Source organism: Odocoileus virginianus, chromosome 10 (genome assembly GCF_023699985.2).
Source record: "Odocoileus virginianus isolate 20LAN1187 ecotype Illinois chromosome 10, Ovbor_1.2, whole genome shotgun sequence".
NCBI classification, from domain to species: domain Eukaryota; kingdom Metazoa; phylum Chordata; class Mammalia; order Artiodactyla; family Cervidae; genus Odocoileus; species Odocoileus virginianus.
Window position 1 is genome coordinate 41,067,627 of NC_069683.1, and position 19,141 is coordinate 41,086,767.

The 19,141-nt window shown below is 38.0% G+C and overlaps 1 protein-coding gene and 1 non-coding gene across 5 annotated transcripts in view; both read left to right on the forward strand.

Moving 5' to 3' along the window:
* The window catches only part of NUCB2 (nucleobindin 2), a 60,657-nt gene extending 41,516 nt beyond the window's left edge, over positions 1-19,141 (forward strand). Inside the window, exons 13-16 of one of the 4 annotated variants that reach the window (XM_070473439.1) lie at positions 50-128; positions 551-3,342; positions 5,904-6,151; positions 16,588-19,141. In XM_070473439.1, coding sequence (XP_070329540.1) covers positions 50-124 — 75 coding nt within the window. In that variant the 3' untranslated portion in view covers positions 125-128; positions 551-3,342; positions 5,904-6,151; positions 16,588-19,141. Of the gene's footprint in view, positions 1-49; positions 129-550; positions 3,343-5,903 lie in introns of all 4 variants that reach the window. The other 3 variants (XM_070473441.1, XM_070473440.1, XM_020904691.2) reach the window with 3 other exon arrangements.
* Positions 12,232-12,304, forward strand: TRNAC-GCA (transfer RNA cysteine (anticodon GCA)). Its single transcript has one exon. It is a non-coding gene; the product is annotated as a tRNA-Cys (tRNA).

The window sequence follows — 19,141 nt, forward strand, 5'->3', positions numbered from 1 at the left end:
GAAAATCAAATAATACTTACTTTTAAGACATTCTTTTTCCATTCACTAGGTTGTACAGCAGATGGAACAAAAAAAATTACAACAAATTTCCCCATCAGCACCTGGTGGAGAATCAAAGATCTAGCCACGTATGTAATTTTATTTGTTTGTTTGAGAAAATTTTAAAAAAATGGAATAAATAGAAATTTACTTTTGTTACAAATATAACTTCAAATCATTAATATCTGTGCTACTTTCTCTTTATGTGTAGTAATAGAACAGTTTGTATTATAGAAAAGTGAAAAGGCTTCTAGAATCTTTATATACTAGTACATTTCAAAAGCTATGTAATTTGATAGCCATATATATACATGGTGAAATGATTTTTTTTCAATATTACTCATAATTCTTCCTAATAATTATTGGTATTATCAGAGAACATGTTTTTAAATTGTGATCTGTGATTAAGCATAGTTAAGAAACAAATACTCAATACGTCTATGTATAAAAGAATATTCAGAGTAAAGGAAGATACCTTTAAAATGAGGGCATATATTTTTCTTTTGTACAGACATTTAAAGTCTGAAGTCCACCAGAACTTGGAAGAAAATTGTTGAATCATCATCTGTGTCATCTTTTTACCTCCCTTCCTTCTCCTCTGCTCAATAAATATTTTAAGCATATGTGGAATAAAGGAAGATACTTTTTAAACGGGAACATATTTCTTTTAACACAGATATTTAAGGATTGAAGCCTATCAGAACCAGCAAGGAAACAAACTCAATACCTGCTGTCATCTTCATACCTCCCTTCTTTTCCCTTTGTTCTCCTTTAGTTATTTAATTAAGCAGCCTATGCCATAATTTAATGAAATTATTAGTAACTATTTAAGTGAGAAAGCTCCATCCATTGCTTTTAAAATAAATTGCTTTCATTTATTCATAAAGATAGATACTCTTATGGGTGCTTATCATCCCCTCTCTCAATAAAAGTCTCTTTGATATTAATGATTCTTCTCCTAAGAATACCATAGTATTCACCAGTTTTTGCTGGTAACATTTTCCTGAAACTTTTAACTTTCAGCAATATTAACTGCTAGAAATTCTTCTACCAAACAGCTTCTCCTACCCCTTAAGGTCATTTTTCATTTACAATATGTTTGCGTTATATTCTATCATTCAAGATCAGGTTTTGCTACATGTAACAGAAAAGCCAAAGAGAATGCTGGTTTAACTAAAGAAGAGTTTTTGCCTTTTACATAAAAGAAATCCATAAGTAGGTAGTGTCCAGGTTCCCATCTTTCTGCTCTGCTCTCCTCATTGCATGGTTTTTATTCTCAAGTTATTTCATTTTCATTGTCCAAAGTGGCTTTTGGAAGCAGTGGGCGAAGGGCAACCAAAGGAAATTTCCCCAGCTGAGTCAGCATCCTGGGTGCAGTTTTCGCAGAGAACCACACAGCACTTAAATTTACATCTCGTTGGCCAGAGCTGTGTCACATTGCCATCTAGCTGCTAGGGAAGCTGAGAAATCCAGTGTAAGTGAGACCAGCTAAAAGTTAGGATTTTTTAACTAGGGAAAAATTCCATTTCAGAAGGGAAGGGAGAATGTTTGATGGGCAACCACAGCTCTGAAAACATAATAAGCCTTTTGGTGACCTAAATATCTGTGTACATTCTTCTGAAACAGAGAAAGCTCACTTCCCCCACCACAAAAGGAAACCACCAAAATCGAATCCATTAATGACTGTAACACAAAGCCTATGATATCTGAGTGTAGTCCCCTTTGTGAGGATAGAATGTGGTTTCTTACGTTCCGTCCACTTGCAAACTAAAAAGCAGTGTGTCTGCCCCCTGAGCACCGTATGCATAACGAGGTAGGTACAGGATAACTGCAGTAAAATCAACCTTTTAAAAAAGAGGAAAACAAGAAACAGAGTAGTCATACATCCATGGAAATTAAAAAAAAAATACTCTGTGGCAAAAATAGCAAGGTGCTAATAGCTCTCTGCTCTGTCCATAAATACACTCTTTGGTTTTTCTATCAGGCAGCCCCTGCTTCACCTTTCTGGGAGGAACTCCCTTCTCTTACATCCTCAGGGGCCCTTGGCATTGCCCTCTAGGATGTTTTTATTGCCCAGTAACCTTCCAGGACACAAGTGGCCTTTGGAAAGTGTCCCTTTCTTGGAGTGGACAGCTTTTACACTTTTCTTCCTGTTATTATGGGTTTAGAGCCTTGGGGATTGTTTTAGATAGTTACAGGCTGTTTCAGCTTGGGCTTAGGGTTTTTATTTGTTTTTTGTTTTCTTCTGCTTTTGGAACAACAGTTCCCTAAAAACTTAGTAGGTCTCTGGTCTGTTTTCTTCAATTTTTACCATGAGAAAGCACAAAGATCTTATCAAGATTGCTTTTAACAAAGAGCCTCATCTTTTACTTGCTGACCTCTATGTTCTTTCTCTCCCTTTGGGTCTTAAATGAGTGGGACCTACTTAGGATTGTTTTGAACTGTAGGCTGGGATGGGATAACAAGAGTCTTACTCTGATCTTCTTCTTTAGGATAGTTTCCATTATTTGGCAGAAAATTCTTAAGGGAAGGTTCTTGGAAAGGTTGTGAAAGCTTTAGCAGCTTCCTTAGAATCTTTATTTATAATTCTTTCAGTCTGGAGTATGGTAGTACAATAGTTGCCTTTTTCAGTTCTTCAGGGCTCCAGATTTGGGACTTTATCAATTTATTTGGTAGATAGCAGTTCTCTCAGCAAAGCTACATTCCCTTCCATATCTCTAGACCTGATCATTCTTAGCCTGTCACATCTGTCTTGTTGGACTTTGCTGAAAGAGGGAAGGCAGAGCCTACATGTGCTAACATTTTGAAATTCTACTACCATTTTCTCTGATACCTTATCCTGAGTTTGCATGAGATATCACTGCCCCAAACCTGACCTCCTCAATAAGCAAGTTCCATTCTTAATATCGCTTTACTTGCTATACCTTACTTCTAGTTACCAAATTCTCTATAGGTTAAGATTCTTCATTGTAGGTCATTGAGTCCTCTTCAGCTATCAAACAGAATGGGATTAATGTGGGAGGGGTGTATAGGTAGCTCACAGCATCTTTGGGAGGGCTGAAAGAAGGGAACAGTCTGAGCTTCTAGGAGCTGCATCACAAGACTAGGCTGCTGAAGAAGCTGCTGCTTTGGGAACAGTTGGGAAGCTGTCTACTAAATCAGGAAGCCACCCACTGGATTAAGAAGCCATGAAGTTGCCAGCTCCAGAACCACACCACCACTGCCACACTTTAGATCTGCACAATGGATACTTCATGTCCTGCTTCTCTCCCCATGGAACTCAGCTCTGAGTAAAAGTTTCAAGTGAGTGCAACCAATTGTTTGAACCAATCATATATGGAATCCCAGCTGCAAGGGAGGTTGGGAAATAATATTTAATTTCCTACCCCTGTTTGCTTACAGCTGCTAAGTGAACAAATCCACAGTAATACTTCAAAATTTTAATTGCTTCTCTTAACATTAATAATTTTAAAAGCAGTTCTCATTTTATAACTTTTAAAATAATCATTGCGTACTCCTCCAAACACTTCAGATTTCTTCCCCTTAAATTGTGGATCCTAGAATTGACTGTAGCAATCTAGAAAAATTCTACTTATATGTATCTTAAAAAAAACCCACAAAATCACTCAGCAGAGTAGTCTATTTTTCTAGAGATGGGGAAGAATTCCTATCTCTGTTGTTTAAATTATAGGAAATATTTTTAAATGCTCTGGGGTATCCTTTTGTTGATGACTCTATATGTAACTGATATTGTGATAAGACAGGGATTCACATAGGATAAAACTTTTTAGATGTTGGACTGGGGTCAAATCAGAAAGTGATGGAGACAATGATATTGTACTTTCATGTGACAAATAACAATACAACAGCAGTCGTATTGCATATGTGCTAAGTCACTTCAGTCATGTCCAACTCTGTACAACCCTACCGACTGCAGCCTACCAGGTTCCTCTGTCCATAGGATGCTGCAGGCAAGAATATTAGAGTAGGTTGCCATGCCTTTCTCCAGGGGATTTTCCTGACCCAAGGATGGAAACCGTGTCTGTTATGGTTGCATTGTCATGTAGGTTCTTTACCACTAGCACCACCTGGGAAACCTAGCAGTCATATTACAATACATTAAATATATCAAAGTAACACATTTTACTGAAGAAGAAAAATGGCAATCCACTTTGGTAGAATCCCATGGACAGAGGAGTCTGGTGGGCTACAGTCCATGGGGTTGCAAAGAGTTGGACATGACTTAGCGGCTAAACAATAACATGTTCTACACCTTAAGTTTACACAGTGTCATATATCAAATATATTCAAGTAAAAAAATTAATTGGAGGAGAGCATAGAGAAATTTTTAAAAATACTTTTTTGGCATGAGTAGATAAGGGACAGATATTAATGTAGACATACCTCAGTTTCCAACCAATTATAATTTATTAAAAATAGAATTGTTAGCCTAAGATTATTTATGGACATAAGGAATTCCAGTTGTTATGAGTGTTGGACATTTATTACTGAGGGTTATTTCTTAAAGAGTTGCTAATCATATTCTTTCCAACTCTCTTACAAAGTATTGGTTCTCTGTTTGATTTACCCCATTCATTTTTATATTCTTTAGATATTAAAAAGTCTTTGGCTTAGTTGACTTAGTAGTATGTATAAGTAATTTGGAATTTTGTTTCACATATGAATTTCCATGAAACATTTATAGTATACTTGTTTTTATTTAGTTGTTAAGTCATGTCCAATTCTTTTGTGATCCCATGGACTGTAACCCACTATGCTCCTCTGTCTATGGAATTTCCCAGGCAAGAATACTGGAGTGGGTTGTCATTTCCTTCTCTAGGGGAATCTTCCCGACCCAGGGATCAAACCTGTGCCTCCTGCAGTGGCAGACAGATTCTTTACCACTGAGCTACTGGGAAGCCCTATAGCATACTTAGGTATATATCATTAAAACTATATTTTCAAAGACAATAGTCCTCTATAATATTTGACTCTCACTGAAAAAAACTGAAATTTATAAGTTTAGAAGTAGTGGTAAAAGATCTTTTTGAGAGATGGCTCTTTTTTTTTTTTTTAAACCAAGATTTGTTTACAATAGCATTTTTTCATGCTAATTGAATGTACTTGTATTACCATAAATCTAAGAGCAAGTCTGTTTTTCACATGAAAAATAAAAAGAAAGAATTCACAATAATGTGACTTTTTTTGATAGTCAAGCTAATAAAAGGTGATGAGAAATGTATGTGTGTTTAAATATTTATTTATTTATTCTTTGGCCAGTTTGGGTGCTCGTTGCTGTGTGTGGGTTTTCTCTAGTTCCTGCACGTGGGCATCTCATTGTGGTGGCTCCTCCTGCTGCCGAGCACGGGCCTCAGGGTGCGTGGGATTCACTGGTTGGAGCACACGGGCTCAGCAGTTGCAGATTCTGGGCTCAGGAGCACAGGCGCAATAGTTGTGGCTCATGCACTTAGTTGCTCCGCAGCACGTGGGATCTTGCTGGGCCAGGGATGGAATCCATGTCTCCTGCATTGGCAGATGAATTCTTTACCACTGAGCCACCAGGGACGGCCAAAATGTGTTCTTTTAGGGAGAAATATTGACAAGTCTGGGCTTTCCTGCTGGCTCAATGGTAAAGAAACTGCCTGCAATGCAGGACACATGGGTTCAATCTCTGGGTCGGGAAGATCCCCTGGAGAAGGGCATCGCAACCCACTCCAATATTCTTGCCTGGAGAATCCCATGAACAGAGGAGCCTGGTGGGCTATAGTCCATGGGGTTGTAAAGAGTCGGACACAACTGAGCGACTAAGCACATTGACAAGTCTAGTTCTGGTTAGTGCCTAAAGTTTACTTTCTCTTTTATAGCTGTACAGTAAATAAAGAAGAAATTGAAAAAGAAGCAGTTAGATGATGACTTTTATAATTTTCATGCAAGATTTGTGTCTCCTGAAAAAGCTGCTGGAGTAGATCATCTTTACCCTTAACCAAGTACGTCAACTTGATACTTTAATGCATTTGTTTTGTTGGAATTGAGAGACTAAGGTGTATTCAGTAAAATGCAGAGTTCCTGTGGATGATAAAATGGAAGACTATAATGACAGCTTGTTTTCAAGGTATGAGATTTGAAGGAAATCAGATCTTTTCTTTGCCTTTTGTTTTTTCTTTAACACAATATCATTAGCAGGACTTCAGTCTTTTCATACTGTTTTAATTAATCAATTAGTTAATGAAAATCCAACAACTTAGATCTAATAAATGGCAATTTTTTCCAGCTTTTAGTTTTTAAAACTTTGTATTGAACTATAGTTGATTTACAGTATTGTGTTAGTTTCAAGTATATAGCAAACTGATTTATATATATATATATATATATATATATACACACACACACACACTTTTTCAAATTCTTTTTCATTATAGGTTTTCACAAGATACTGAATATAATTCCCTGTGCTGTACAGTAAATCCTTGTTGTTATCTGTTTTATATATAGTGTTATGTATCTGTTAATCCCATATTCCTGAGTTATCCCTCCATTCCTCTATTCCCCTTTGATAACCATGTTTGTCTTCTATGTCTGTTTCTGTTTTGTAAATAAGTTTATTTGTATTATTTTTTAGATTCCACATATGAGTTATATAGTTATCTTTCTCTGATTTGTTTCACTTAGTATGATACTCTCTTGGTTCATCCATGTTGCTGCCGATGGCAATATTTCATTCTTTTTTATGACTGAGTAATATTCCATTGTTATATATATATAAACACACACACATATATACATATAGCTACATATATGCCACATCTTCATTATTGATTCATTTGTTTATGGACACTTAGATTGCTTGACTATTATAAATAGTGCTGCTATAATTTATTTGTTGTTTTCCATTAAAATTTTTTTATTGGAGTATAATTAATTTACAACATTGTGTTAATTTTAGGTGTACAGCAAAGTGAATCAATTCTATATATCCACTCTTTTTTAGCTTCTTTTCCTATATAGGCCATTACAGAGTGTTGAGTAGAGTTCCCTGCACTGTACAGTAGGTCCTTATTAGTTATCTATTTTATGTATAGTAGTGGGTATATGTCAGTCTCAACCTCCCAATTTATCCCTCTGTGCACGTAACCCCTGGTAACCATAAGTTTGTTTTCTATGTCTGTTAGTCTGTTTCTGTTTTATAAATAAGTTCATTTGTATCATTTATTTAGATTCCACATATAAGTGACATCATTTGTGTTTATCTAACTAACTTCACTCAGTATGACAATCTCTAGGCCCTTCCATATTGCTACAAATGGCATTATTTCATTCTCTTTTATGATTGTATAGTTATTATGAATTAGTAACCATACTTAAAGAATTCAAGAACTGAGCCACAGCAAGCAGTAGCAGCAAGTGGTGAAGACACCAAATTGAAAAATTTGGACTATGGTTGCCAGCACTACCAACCTGTTTATTGAGACAAAAACAAAGCAAAATCAATAAAACCTCTTATTACATTTTAGAAATTTAGGATTTCCCTCCAAATATTTCCTATTAGAATTATGTAGAAAAACACTTACATTTCATGTTTCAGTTCAGTTCATTTCAGTTGCGCAGTTGTGTCTGACTCTTTGCAGCCCCATGGACTGCAGCACACCAGGCTTTCCTGTCCATTACCAACTCCCAGAGCTTGCTCAAACTCAAGTCCATCGAGTCAGTGATACCATCCAACCATCTCATCCTCTGTTGTTCCCTTCTCCTCCTGCCTTCAGTCTTTCCCAGCATCAGGGTCTTTTCCAATGACTCAGTTCTTCACATCAGGTGGCCAAAGTATTGGTGCTTCAGCTTCAGCTTCAGTCTTTCCAGTGAATATTCAGTACTGATTTCCTTTAGGATTGACTGGCTTGATCTCCTTGTAGTCCAAGGGACTCTCAAGAGTCTTCTCCAACACCACAGTTCAAAAGCATCAATTCTTCAGCGCTCGGCTTTCTTTGTAATCCAACTCTCACATCCATACATGACTACTGGAAAAACCATAGCTTTGACTAGATTGACCTTTGTTGTCAAAGTGAAAAACAGAGGCTTTTTAATATGCTGTCTAGGTTAGTCATAACTTTTCTTCCAAGGATCAAGTGTCTTTTAATTTCATGGCTGCAGTCACCATCTGCAGTGATTTTGGAGCCCCCCAAAATAAAACATTTCATGTTTACAGATGTCTATAATTTTCACAAATTTATTTTGTATTTTAATTGATATTAGTCATAGTCTGGATGATGCACCGTGTACCAGCTTGGTCAGCCAGCCCTTGACTGTTCTTACAGGCTCACTGTTCCAGTTGCCTTCCAAGCTCTGCCTGCCTGTAAACAAGGTTTTTTTTTTTTTTTTAATTAATTTTAAAAATAAGTTTTGTTTATAATTTGTTTACAATCTACTATAAGCAATAGATACGACTTTTGCTGTGCAAATTTTCTTCCCTCTGGTTTTTTTTGGCCATGTCACACAATTTGTGGCATATTAGTTCCCCAACCAGGATGAAACCCAGGCTCACAGCAGTGAAAGTGTCGAGTCCTAACCACTGGACCATCAGGGAATTCCTCCTCCTTTTGTTGTATCCTTAGTGATGAGTATGTTTCCTAAGATTGTCCCGGATTATGAAAATATATCTTTCAATTAAAGTGTTAAAATATTTCATTTTAAGGGACTGCTTACCCCCTGTCAGTGTCCATGTTGAGAGCTTTGTACTTTCCTTCTTAATAAATCCTATTTGCTTGCAAAAAAAATTTTTCATTTTACAATTCTTGAAATTTTTAAATGAATAATTTATTTTCCATGTGATTTTAAAGTTCTAATTTTAAAGTTTCCTTGTCTGAGTGTTTAAAAATAAGGGAGAAAAAAATAAAATTCCATACATTAGTATTCTTTGCCACTTCCTGTGAACCATTGTATTAAAATGTTACTTTTAAATTTTAGTCCATTTAAAATGCTCTTTTTTAGTGATATGAGAATATGTGCCCTTTAATTAAATCCTTATCCTCACTTTAGAGTCCCTGCGTATGGAGTAAGAAACATGTGTTCAGCCTATGCCATTCTGTTTTTGTTTTGTTCCATGTGACTTTACCCATTGTGCTGTCCACTGTTACACTACATTTGTTAAAGTGATCTAAGTTTGCTTTACTTTTGAACTTTATCCTTTCTTTTCTTGGGATTGTTACTTCATAAATATTTCCTTATTCGAATAGTGATATTTTACAGATTATTTCCTTTTTGAGACATATTTGCCTTGTCCCTTGATGTTTTAAACATTTTTAATGGTAGTATTGAAGCATTTTTTCCTTCTTGTTCTCTAGCATTGAGTAAGGTATCTTAGAATTTGTATTTTTAACTTTTTCCCTGACTAAAACTCAGTCCTAATCCTGTATTTATTTCTTGTTTCCTTTGATGTGTTTCATCTCTGAAAACACATACACATCTCTGTTTCATTGAGAGTCAAGAATTGATCTTGGGGAAAAGAAAACCATGTTTGCAGAAAGTCAGGTTTTCTAGGGCTCATTAGGCAACAAGGCAATCTTCCTAGAGCGGTTTCTGAGCACTGCAGAGAGTGTTTCTAACCCTGAAGAAAGTTTCTGACTCACGAGTAAAGATGTCCTGACTTCCTCCCTTTAACAGAGTGAAATAGAAGGTTATGGGGCAAAAGCATCTGTTCAGACTGCAGTAAATGTCCCTTGTCCAATTCTTTAGCTTTTTAATACCTTCCTTAAATAATAATAGTGTTTATGAAAATACTTTGTGCATCCCAACAGACATTTTCCATCTTACAGTTGTTAGTAAAGGAAAGTAAGTATTTTGGGGAACAGGAAGACCAGGACATAAATTTGACAATCTCTGATATGAAGAGAGGGGCTTCCCAGGTGGTGCTAGTGGTAAAAAGCCCACCTGCCAATGCAGGAGACTTTAGAGATGTGGGTTTGACCCCTGGGTCAGGAAGATGCCCTGGAGGAGGGCACGGCAACCAGTGTTCATGCCTGGAGAATCCCATGGACAGAGAGTCTGGCGGGTTACAGTCCATAGGGTCACAAAGAGTTGGACACAACTGAAGTGATTTAGCACATGCACTCACTGATTAGATAAGAAGTAGCATAGTGTATTGTTTCATTATTACTTTTGCCTGGATGATCTGAGTTTTAATTAAGTTCTTTCCTCTCTAAGTACTCTACCATTTTTCTACTGTTGTATTGACTTTTCCACTACTGTATTTCCAGTGCACCTCCTTAATCGTTAGAGAAAGCTTAGAGGGATGCTGAAAGTTGTAGTATCATTGTTAGCCATCTTAAGGTTTCATGGCCACCATCTTCATGGCACTTATTTGGTATTTCAAATAAATTCTCCTCTTCCCTTGTAATCCCAAACTATTAATCTTTTCTCTAAGGAAGTCTGTTGTATTACTAATTAAAATTTGGAGGTGATTTTCTTAAAACAGGATTAATTTTCTTTTCTTTCATTTATTTTTATTAGTTGGAGGCTAATTACTTTACAATATTGTAGTGGTTTTTGCCATACATTGACATGAATCAGCCATGGATTTACATGTGTTCCCCATCCTGATACCCTCTCCCACTTCCCTCCCCATCCCATCCCTCTGGGTCTTTCCAGTGCACCAGCCCTGAGCACTTGTCTCATGCATCCAACCTGGGCTGGTGATCTGTTTCACACTTGATAATATACATGTTTCAATGCTATTCTCTCAGATCATCCCACCCTCGCCTTCTCCCACAGAGTCCAAAAGTCTATTCTATACATCTGTGTCTCTTTTTCTGTCCTGCATATAGGGTTATCATTACCATCTTTTAAATCCCATATATATGCGTTAGTATACTGTATTGGTGTTAATCTTTCTGGCTTACTTCACTCTGTATAATGGGCTCCAGTTTTAAAACAGGATTAATTTTCAAAAAAATTATATTAAAGATAAAATAGAGGCTAATCTTTTAAGGACAACAATTTGAAGGCAGTTAATGACCAGAGTCGGAGAAGGCAATGGCACCCCACTCCAGTGCTCTTGCCTGGAAAATCCCATGGGTAGGCTGCAGTCTGTGGGGTCGCGAAGAGTCAGACACGACTGAGTGACTTCACTTTCACTTTTCACTTTGCACTGGAGAAGGAAATGGCAACCCACTCCAGTGTTCTTGCCTCAAGAATCCCAGGGACAGGAGAGCTGGTGGGCTGCCGTCTATGGGGTCGCACAGAGTTGGACACGACTGAAGTGACTTAGCAGCAGCAGAATGACCAGAGTGACCTTCGTTCATGTTCAATGGCTTTGGTGATTTAGAGGTAGTTCAGCTTGCCCATCAATCCAGTTTCAGGGCCTAAGAGTGGACGGGCCCTGGAGGCTGAAAGAGCCCAGGGAGAGGAAGGAGCCCCCTTCCCACTGAAGGGGTTTCTTTCCCTGAGGTGGTTAATCCAGGACCTTATTAGCACATGAAAGTTCCAAGCCCTTGCAATTTTCAATGTATCTTTATGTGCACCAATTTATATAGCCTCTAACTGAAAGTTCAGAGTTTTGGAAGGAATATGTGTTTATGCGTAAGCTTGTGCCTAAAACAGGTTCGGAGGGAAGACCATTAGTTATCTTGTGTCTTTCGAAAAAAACTGTCTTCTGGAATTAAAACCTAAAAAAACTTTTTTTCATTGTTGCCTTTTCTTCTCATGAAGGAGACCAATATTGCATAACCCATATTTTATCAATATTTATTATATTCTAAAAACCATTTAATAATGGTGGTTTACATATCCTATTTGAGGTCAAGATTATAAAGACCTTTTATTTGTTATAATTAATTTGGGGGGATTTTTTTGAAGTTTTCAAAAATTAAATGTTAAAAAATAACCTTTTATAAGTATGTGGCCATACTTCATACATCAATTGTTCTATTGATCTTAAACTTTGGGAAGAAATTTTATTAGTTTGAAGTGTCCTCAGATGTAATTCTTCTTGGCTTATTTACATATTTGGGGCTATTTTTAAGACTACAAATAAATACTTGGATTTTAATTTGATAATTAGGAAGACACAGAGACTTTATAAAACTTTGCTATATTTGAATTTGTTTTTTGGTTATATGTTGTAAGAATTCTTCCAGAGAAATATTTGTTGGAAAATAATATTCTGGTCATCATTTGTATAGGTTTATATTTAATTATAGGGCTTCCCTGGTGGCTCAGAGGTTAAAGCGTCTGCCTGCAATGCAGGAGACCCAGGTTCAATCCCTGAGTCAGGAAGATCCCCTGGAGAAGGAAATGGCAACCCACTCCAGTATTCTTGCCTGGAGAATCCCATGGAGGGAGGAGCCTGGTAGTCTACAGTCCATAGGGTCGCAAAGAGTCGGACACGACTGAGCACTTTCATATATTTAATTATATTAAATGTAAAATCAGAAAAATATGTAGTATTTGTTGTAATTTTCTGGGAATTTGACAACATTGAAAGAATGAATTATTTGCAAACATTAAAGCTGCAGAGTCATAGAACCTCAGGGTCTTAGAAATTGTTTCCCTGGAAGGGACCTCTTCTGTATTTCTTAGTAGACTTTTATCCAGTGATAGGATTGAAGTGGATATCATCTGGGCATTAGTGGTAAAGAACCTGCCTGCCAATGCAGGGGACATAAGAGATGTGGGTTTGATTCCTGGGTCTGGGAGATTCCCCTGGATGAAGGCATGTTTACCTACTCCAGTATTCTTGTCTGGAGCATCCCATGGACAGAGGAGCCTGGCAGGCTATAGTCCACAGGATTGCAAGGAGTCAAACACAACTGAAATGACTTAGCACTCACACATATGCTTCCAGGGACAGGACTGAAGTGAAAATCACAGTAGTTTCCAGGCTCTTGTCTTCAATATTGAAATCACCTAAGAGCTTCAGAAAAGAATGATTCCTGGGTCTCATCTCCAGTGATTGCGATTTCATTCTTCTGGAGTGCGATCTAGGCTTTGAAATTTTTGAAAGATCTTCAGGTGATTCTAATGTGCAGACCAGTTTGGGAACTGCTGGTAAATTATGTGGAAATCAAACAATATTAGATAATCTACACTGGGGAGGAAAGCTAACTGATGTTATGAAGGTTCTATAAGCATTTAAATGTCACTTCAGTTACCTGCTTCCCTGGTGGTTCAGCTGGTAAAGAATCTGCCTGCAATGTGGGAGATCTGGGTTTGATCCCTGGGTTGGGAAGATCCCCTGGAGAAGGGAACAGCTACCCACTCTAGAATTCTGGCCTGGAGAATTCCATGGACTGTATAGTCCACGGGGTCGCAAACAGTCGGACTTGACAGAGCAACGTTCACTTTCAGTTACCTGCATGCACACGCCAGTGTTTGTAACATGCAGGAAACATTTCCACCTAAATTCAAGAACAGTGACAAAGAATCTCTGATTATGGGGTAGAGGAAAGTTCTGGGGTCTGGGTGTTAGGACTTTGGCTCTGTCTTTCTCCAGTTATACGATTTTTTTCCCCCCCTCCTAGAGCCTGGAGAAAAAACTCTAAAGTTTAGACTGTGAGATTTTACTAATTTTACTAAAATTTCTCAACCTTTCCATTTGAAATCATTTCAGCTTTGCAAAAAACTTGCAAAAATAGTATATGCCTTTCACCTAGCTTCCTCAAATGTTAACACCTTAAGCAGAGTTAGTAAAATCAGGAAGTCAACATTAATATAATTTTATTAACTAATCTTCAAATTTTGTCAATTATCCCACTAATACACTTTTGCTAGGTTAAAGAGCCAATTCAGGATCACACATTGCAGTTAGTTGTATATATGGGTGGTTTGTTAACTCTGGAAGAAAAAAAAAGCCTATCCAAAAAAGTTGCAACAGTAAGTCAGCTAATTCTAGAATGCCCTTCCCCTAGATATATCAGTTGTTAGCAGCTTGCCACGTTTGCCATCCAGCTCTCTCTCTCTCCAATTCTGATTTTTTACTGAAGCATTTCAGAAGTTTCAGACACTGTGATCCTTTACCCTACATCTGTGAGTTAGCATCTCCTAAGAACAAGGACATTCTTTTATAATAACCATCTTTTAAAAGTGGTCAAATTATCATCTTATTCAAATTCAGGAAATTTCCTGTGGACAAAGAATGTGGTCTGCCCCTTCAGTAAATAAAGAATGTTGCATTACCACCATCCCACCATCATCGGCCTCCATGGCTGCCCTCTGTGCAGCTGTGCACCCCGAGGGGAACTCAGGAAGGAGATAAACAGGACACCAGCCTTAGTGAGTTGAGATGCTTATCAAAGGCTTGATTTCAATGAGCCGAGACTCTTGAATCTTTCCATACTTAGAAAAGCACCAAATTCATTACTTGAGATGTATGGTTTTCTTTACTTAATGGGAATCTTTTGATATTCCAAGAGGCTGTCTCTTGGGCTTTAGTCCTCAGTAAGACCACTGACGGAGAAGGCAAAGGCAACCCACTCCAGTATTCTTGCCTGGAAAATCCCATGGACAGAGGAGCCTGGTAGGCTGCAGTCCCTGGGGTCGCTAAGAGTCGGACACGACTGAGCGACTTCACTTTCACTTTTCACGCATTGGAGAAAGAAATGGCAACCCACTTCAGTGTTCTTGCCGGGAGAATCCCAGGGTCGGGGGAGTCTGGTTGGCTGCAGTCCATGGGGTCGCTAAGAGTCGGACACGACTGGGCAACTTCATTTCACTTTTCATGCATTGGAGAAAGAAATGGCAACCCACTTCAGTGTTCTTGCCGGGAGAGTCCCAGGGACGGGGGAGCCTGGTGGGCTGCCGTCTATGGGGTCGCACAGAGTCGGACACGACTGAAGCGACTTAGCAGCAGCAGCAGCAGCAGCAAGACCACTGAATAAAACACAATTCTCAATTTTTTGATTATGTGTTTTTTTCAGTTGACATTACAAAGTATTGATCTAACATCTGGTCCATATTCAGATTTCACCAATTGTCTCAATACTGTTCTTCATGGTTATTATTTATTTATTTGTAATCTAGGATTTAATCCAGAGTCAAGCTTTGCATTTACTTGTCACGTCTCTTTCATTTCCCTTTATCTAAAATAGCTCTTCAACTTTCTTTGTCTTTCATGACATGGACACTTTTGAAAAGTACAGGCCAGTTATTTTATAGAATGGCCCTCAACTTGCATTTGTCTAGACCATTATTTCTCAAAGTATGTTCTGTGACTGATGTTGTCTATACACCAGTGTCACCCAACAATGAGGGGTCAACATAGAAACTGAACTTCGTTGTGCCTTTGAAAATAATTTTACGTTTGTTTTATAGTAAAAATTGGAGGCTTAATTTTTATGTCTCTTGATTTCATTTTTCTAAGAATTCATTTTTATTGTATTTTACAAAATATCAGTCCTCAATAGGTTGGATATTCTCTCTCTTTTTTTTTAACTTTTTCTTTTATGTTGGAGTATAGCCAATTAACAATGTTGTGATAGTCTCATGTGTCATCAAAGGGACTCAGTTATACATATACATGTATCTGTTTTTCCGCATACTCCCTTCCCATTCAGCCTATCACATAACACTGAGCAGAGTTCCCTGTGCTATACCGTAGGTCCTTGTTGGTTATCCATTTAAAATACAGCAGTGTGTACTTCTTGATCCCAAATTCCCTAACTATCCCTTCTTCCCCCCATCCTTCACCCCTGCAACCATTAAGTTCATTCTCTAAGTCTGTGAGTCTGTTTCTGTTTTGTAAATAAGTTCATTTGTATCATTTTTTTTTAAGATTCTGCATATAAGGGATGTTATACAATATTTTAGGTTGAATTTTTTTTATAAAGGTCTTTTGTCTCAGTTATTTTGACAAACAGTGGTCTAGAATAGCCTTTTGAAGCTTAGGACTGTGCTTTAGTCACCTGAATCCATTGCATTCAGACCATACCTGTCAGAGTTCAGTGAATGGTTGCCTGTGGGGTAACTTAAAATGACCATTCCTTTATTGGAGAAGCTTTTCTTATGCTGAGTTCAAATCTGTCTCTCCATAAATTCTACATAGGGACTTTACTTCTGCCTGCAAAAACATCATATAACACGTCTATGCATATCCTCAGGTGTTAGCTTTTTGAAGATTTAAAAAACTGAGACATGTCTTAAAGCCTCAGTCTGCTTCAAGCAAAAGTAACTCCATTTCTTTAACCATTTGTAGTGATTAGGATTAAATTCTGCTGAAAATAAGAACACCTCAAATAAGAATGACTTACTGACTTTGTTTCTTATGTTCCACAAGTTCCGGGGTGTTATTCTAGGTCTGGTAGGGAAGTTTCACAAATCATCAGGGACCCAGCACCCCTCTGTTTTGCTGTCACATTGTCCCCAGTGTGTGACTTCTATGCTGTGGTCTAAGATGTCTGCTTGTGCTCTAGCTATTACATCTGCATTCCTTCCAGCAGATGGATGAAAGGGTAAAGAGCATAGCCCTCCCTTTAAGGACATTTCCCAGAAATAACACAAAACACTTCCATTTATTGCACTCATCTCACATGCTAGTGAAATAATGCTAAAAATTCTCCAAGCCAGGCTTCAGCAATACGTGAACCATGAACTTCCAGATGTTCAAGCTGGTTTTAGAAAAGGCAGAGGAACCAGAGATCAAATTGCCAACATCCACTGGATCATCGAAAAAGCAAGAGAGTCCCAGAAAAACATCTATTTTTGCTTTAATGACTATTCTAGAGCCTTTAGCTGTGTGGATCACAATAAACTGTGGAAAATTCTGAAAGAGATGGGAATACCAGACCACCTGACCTGCCTCTTGAGAAACCTGTATGCTGGTCAGGAAGCAATAGTTAGAACTGGACATGGACCAACAGACTGGTTCCAAATAGGAAAAGAAGTACATCAAGGCTGTATATTGTCACCCTGCTTATTTAACTTATATGCAGAGTACATCATGAGAAACGCTGGGCTGGAAGAAGCACAAGCTGGAATCAAGATTGCCGGGAGATATATCAATAACCTCAGATATGCAGATGACACCACCCTTATGGCAGAAAGTGAAGAGGAACTAAAGAGCCTCTTGATGAAAGTGAAAGAAGAGAGTGAAAGAGTTGGCTTAAAGCTCAACATTCAGAAAACTAAGATCATGGCATCTGGTTCCATCACTTCATGGCAACTAGATGGGGAAACAACGGAAACAGTGACAGACTTTATATATTGGAGCTCCAAAATCACTGCAGATGGTGATTGCAGCCATGAAATTAAAAGACGCTTGCTCCTTGGAAGAAAAGCTTTGACCAACCTAGACAGTATATTGAAAAGCAGAGACATTACTTTGCCAACAGAGGTTTGTGTAGTCAAACCTATAGATTTTCTAGTAGTCATGTATGGATGTGAGAGTTGGACTATAAAGAAAGCTGAGTGCTGAAGAATTGGTGCTTTTGAACTGTGGTGTTGGAGAAGACTCTTGAGAGTCCCTTGGACTGCAATGAGACCAAACCAGTCAATCCTAAAGGAAGTCAGTCCTGAATATTCATTGGAAGGACTGATGCTGAAGCTGAAACTCCAATATTTTGGCTACCTAATGTGAAGAACTGACTCTTTGGAAAAGACCCTGATGCTGGGAAAGACTGAAGGCAGGAGTAGAAGAGGATGACAGAGAATAAGATAGTTGGATGGCATCACTGACTCAATGGGCATGAGTCTGAGCAAGCTCTGGGAGTTGGTGATGGACAGGGAAGCCTGGCATGCTGCACTCCATGGGGTCGCAAAGAGTTGGACATGACTGAGCAACCTAACTGAACTGAACTGAACTTACACTTATATTACTTGGGTCAGAACTTTGTCATATGGCCACAGTGTGCTCCAGGAGAAGCTTGGAAATGTAGTCTTTTATTTTGGTGATCCCTGTACTCAGGGAAAAAATTGGTGACTTTTCTAATGAAGAAGGAGAAAATAGTTATTGACTGACAAATAGCAGTCTCTGCCATTTTGTCCTTGTGTGCATGTCTTTTCTTCAGTGTTTTTATTTCTCATTGGACATTTTCATGAATTTAAATATGGTTTCATGTTGTATGTGACTTCCAAAAACACATTGGACAAGTTGTGTCTTATATAAATGGCCTCAATATTAACCAGCATTTGAGGACCATGTCTCAACATGAGACATCTATGAATGTAAGCTCATTTCTTTTATTTATTCATGATAAAACTAATTTATTTATTTATGATAAAGCAATAACTTTATTACTAGTAAAGGCTAGATTTATGAGAAACTGAGATTTCTTACAATAAACTCCAGAAATATATAGTCTTTTTTTTTTTTTTTTCCAAACATTGACAGACTTTATTGTGGGGGGGGTTCCCACCTGGGATCCCACCCCCTTAAATAAAAAAGTGCATAGAAAAGAAGGGCTTTAGAAACTTTTGTACAATATCTAATCCTGGGCCCCCAGGGCAAGAAGGGGGTGATTGCTGGGTGGGCTGGAGAGGTGGAGGCAGGGCCCTCGCCATCTGCAGGCCCACATCCACCCTGAACATGAGGGTGGGGGTGTATATATAGTCTTATACACCCCACTACAAGCTGTGCTGGACTACCACATAAGAGACAAATCTTTGCAAAAATGGTCCTGTTTGGGGCAGCAGAGAGAGCAAGTTCTCCCAGTGGGAACCTGGTTTCAGAAAGAAGCAGTGGGAGAAAATGGGGCCAGGCTATGTGAGTCAGTCATCAGAAAACCCTTTAGGAAGGCTGAGTGAGGCAAATCCTAGCTGTCAAGAGAAGTTGGGGGTGGACAGCATCTGTTCTGTCAAAGGGCTCTGAACAAAGTCATTCTCCCTTTTCTTTTCATAATCAATGGATGCTTGCATAGTATAACATGCCTTATTCTTTTATTTTTATTGGAATATAATTCCTTTACGATGTTAAACTCATTTGTTTTAGAAACATTTGTGAAGCTTCTGCTGTGTGCTTTGTGGTTGAATGAAAGACTGGCAAACACATTAGAAGATATGTTTTCTTGTGTGTTTTCAGGAATTCAAAGTATGTGAAACTGGAAAAGATGATAACATAAGTAGACTTATTTAATGTAAATTTGATTAACATTTAAATGCTAATAAAAATGGTGAAAGCTGCCAA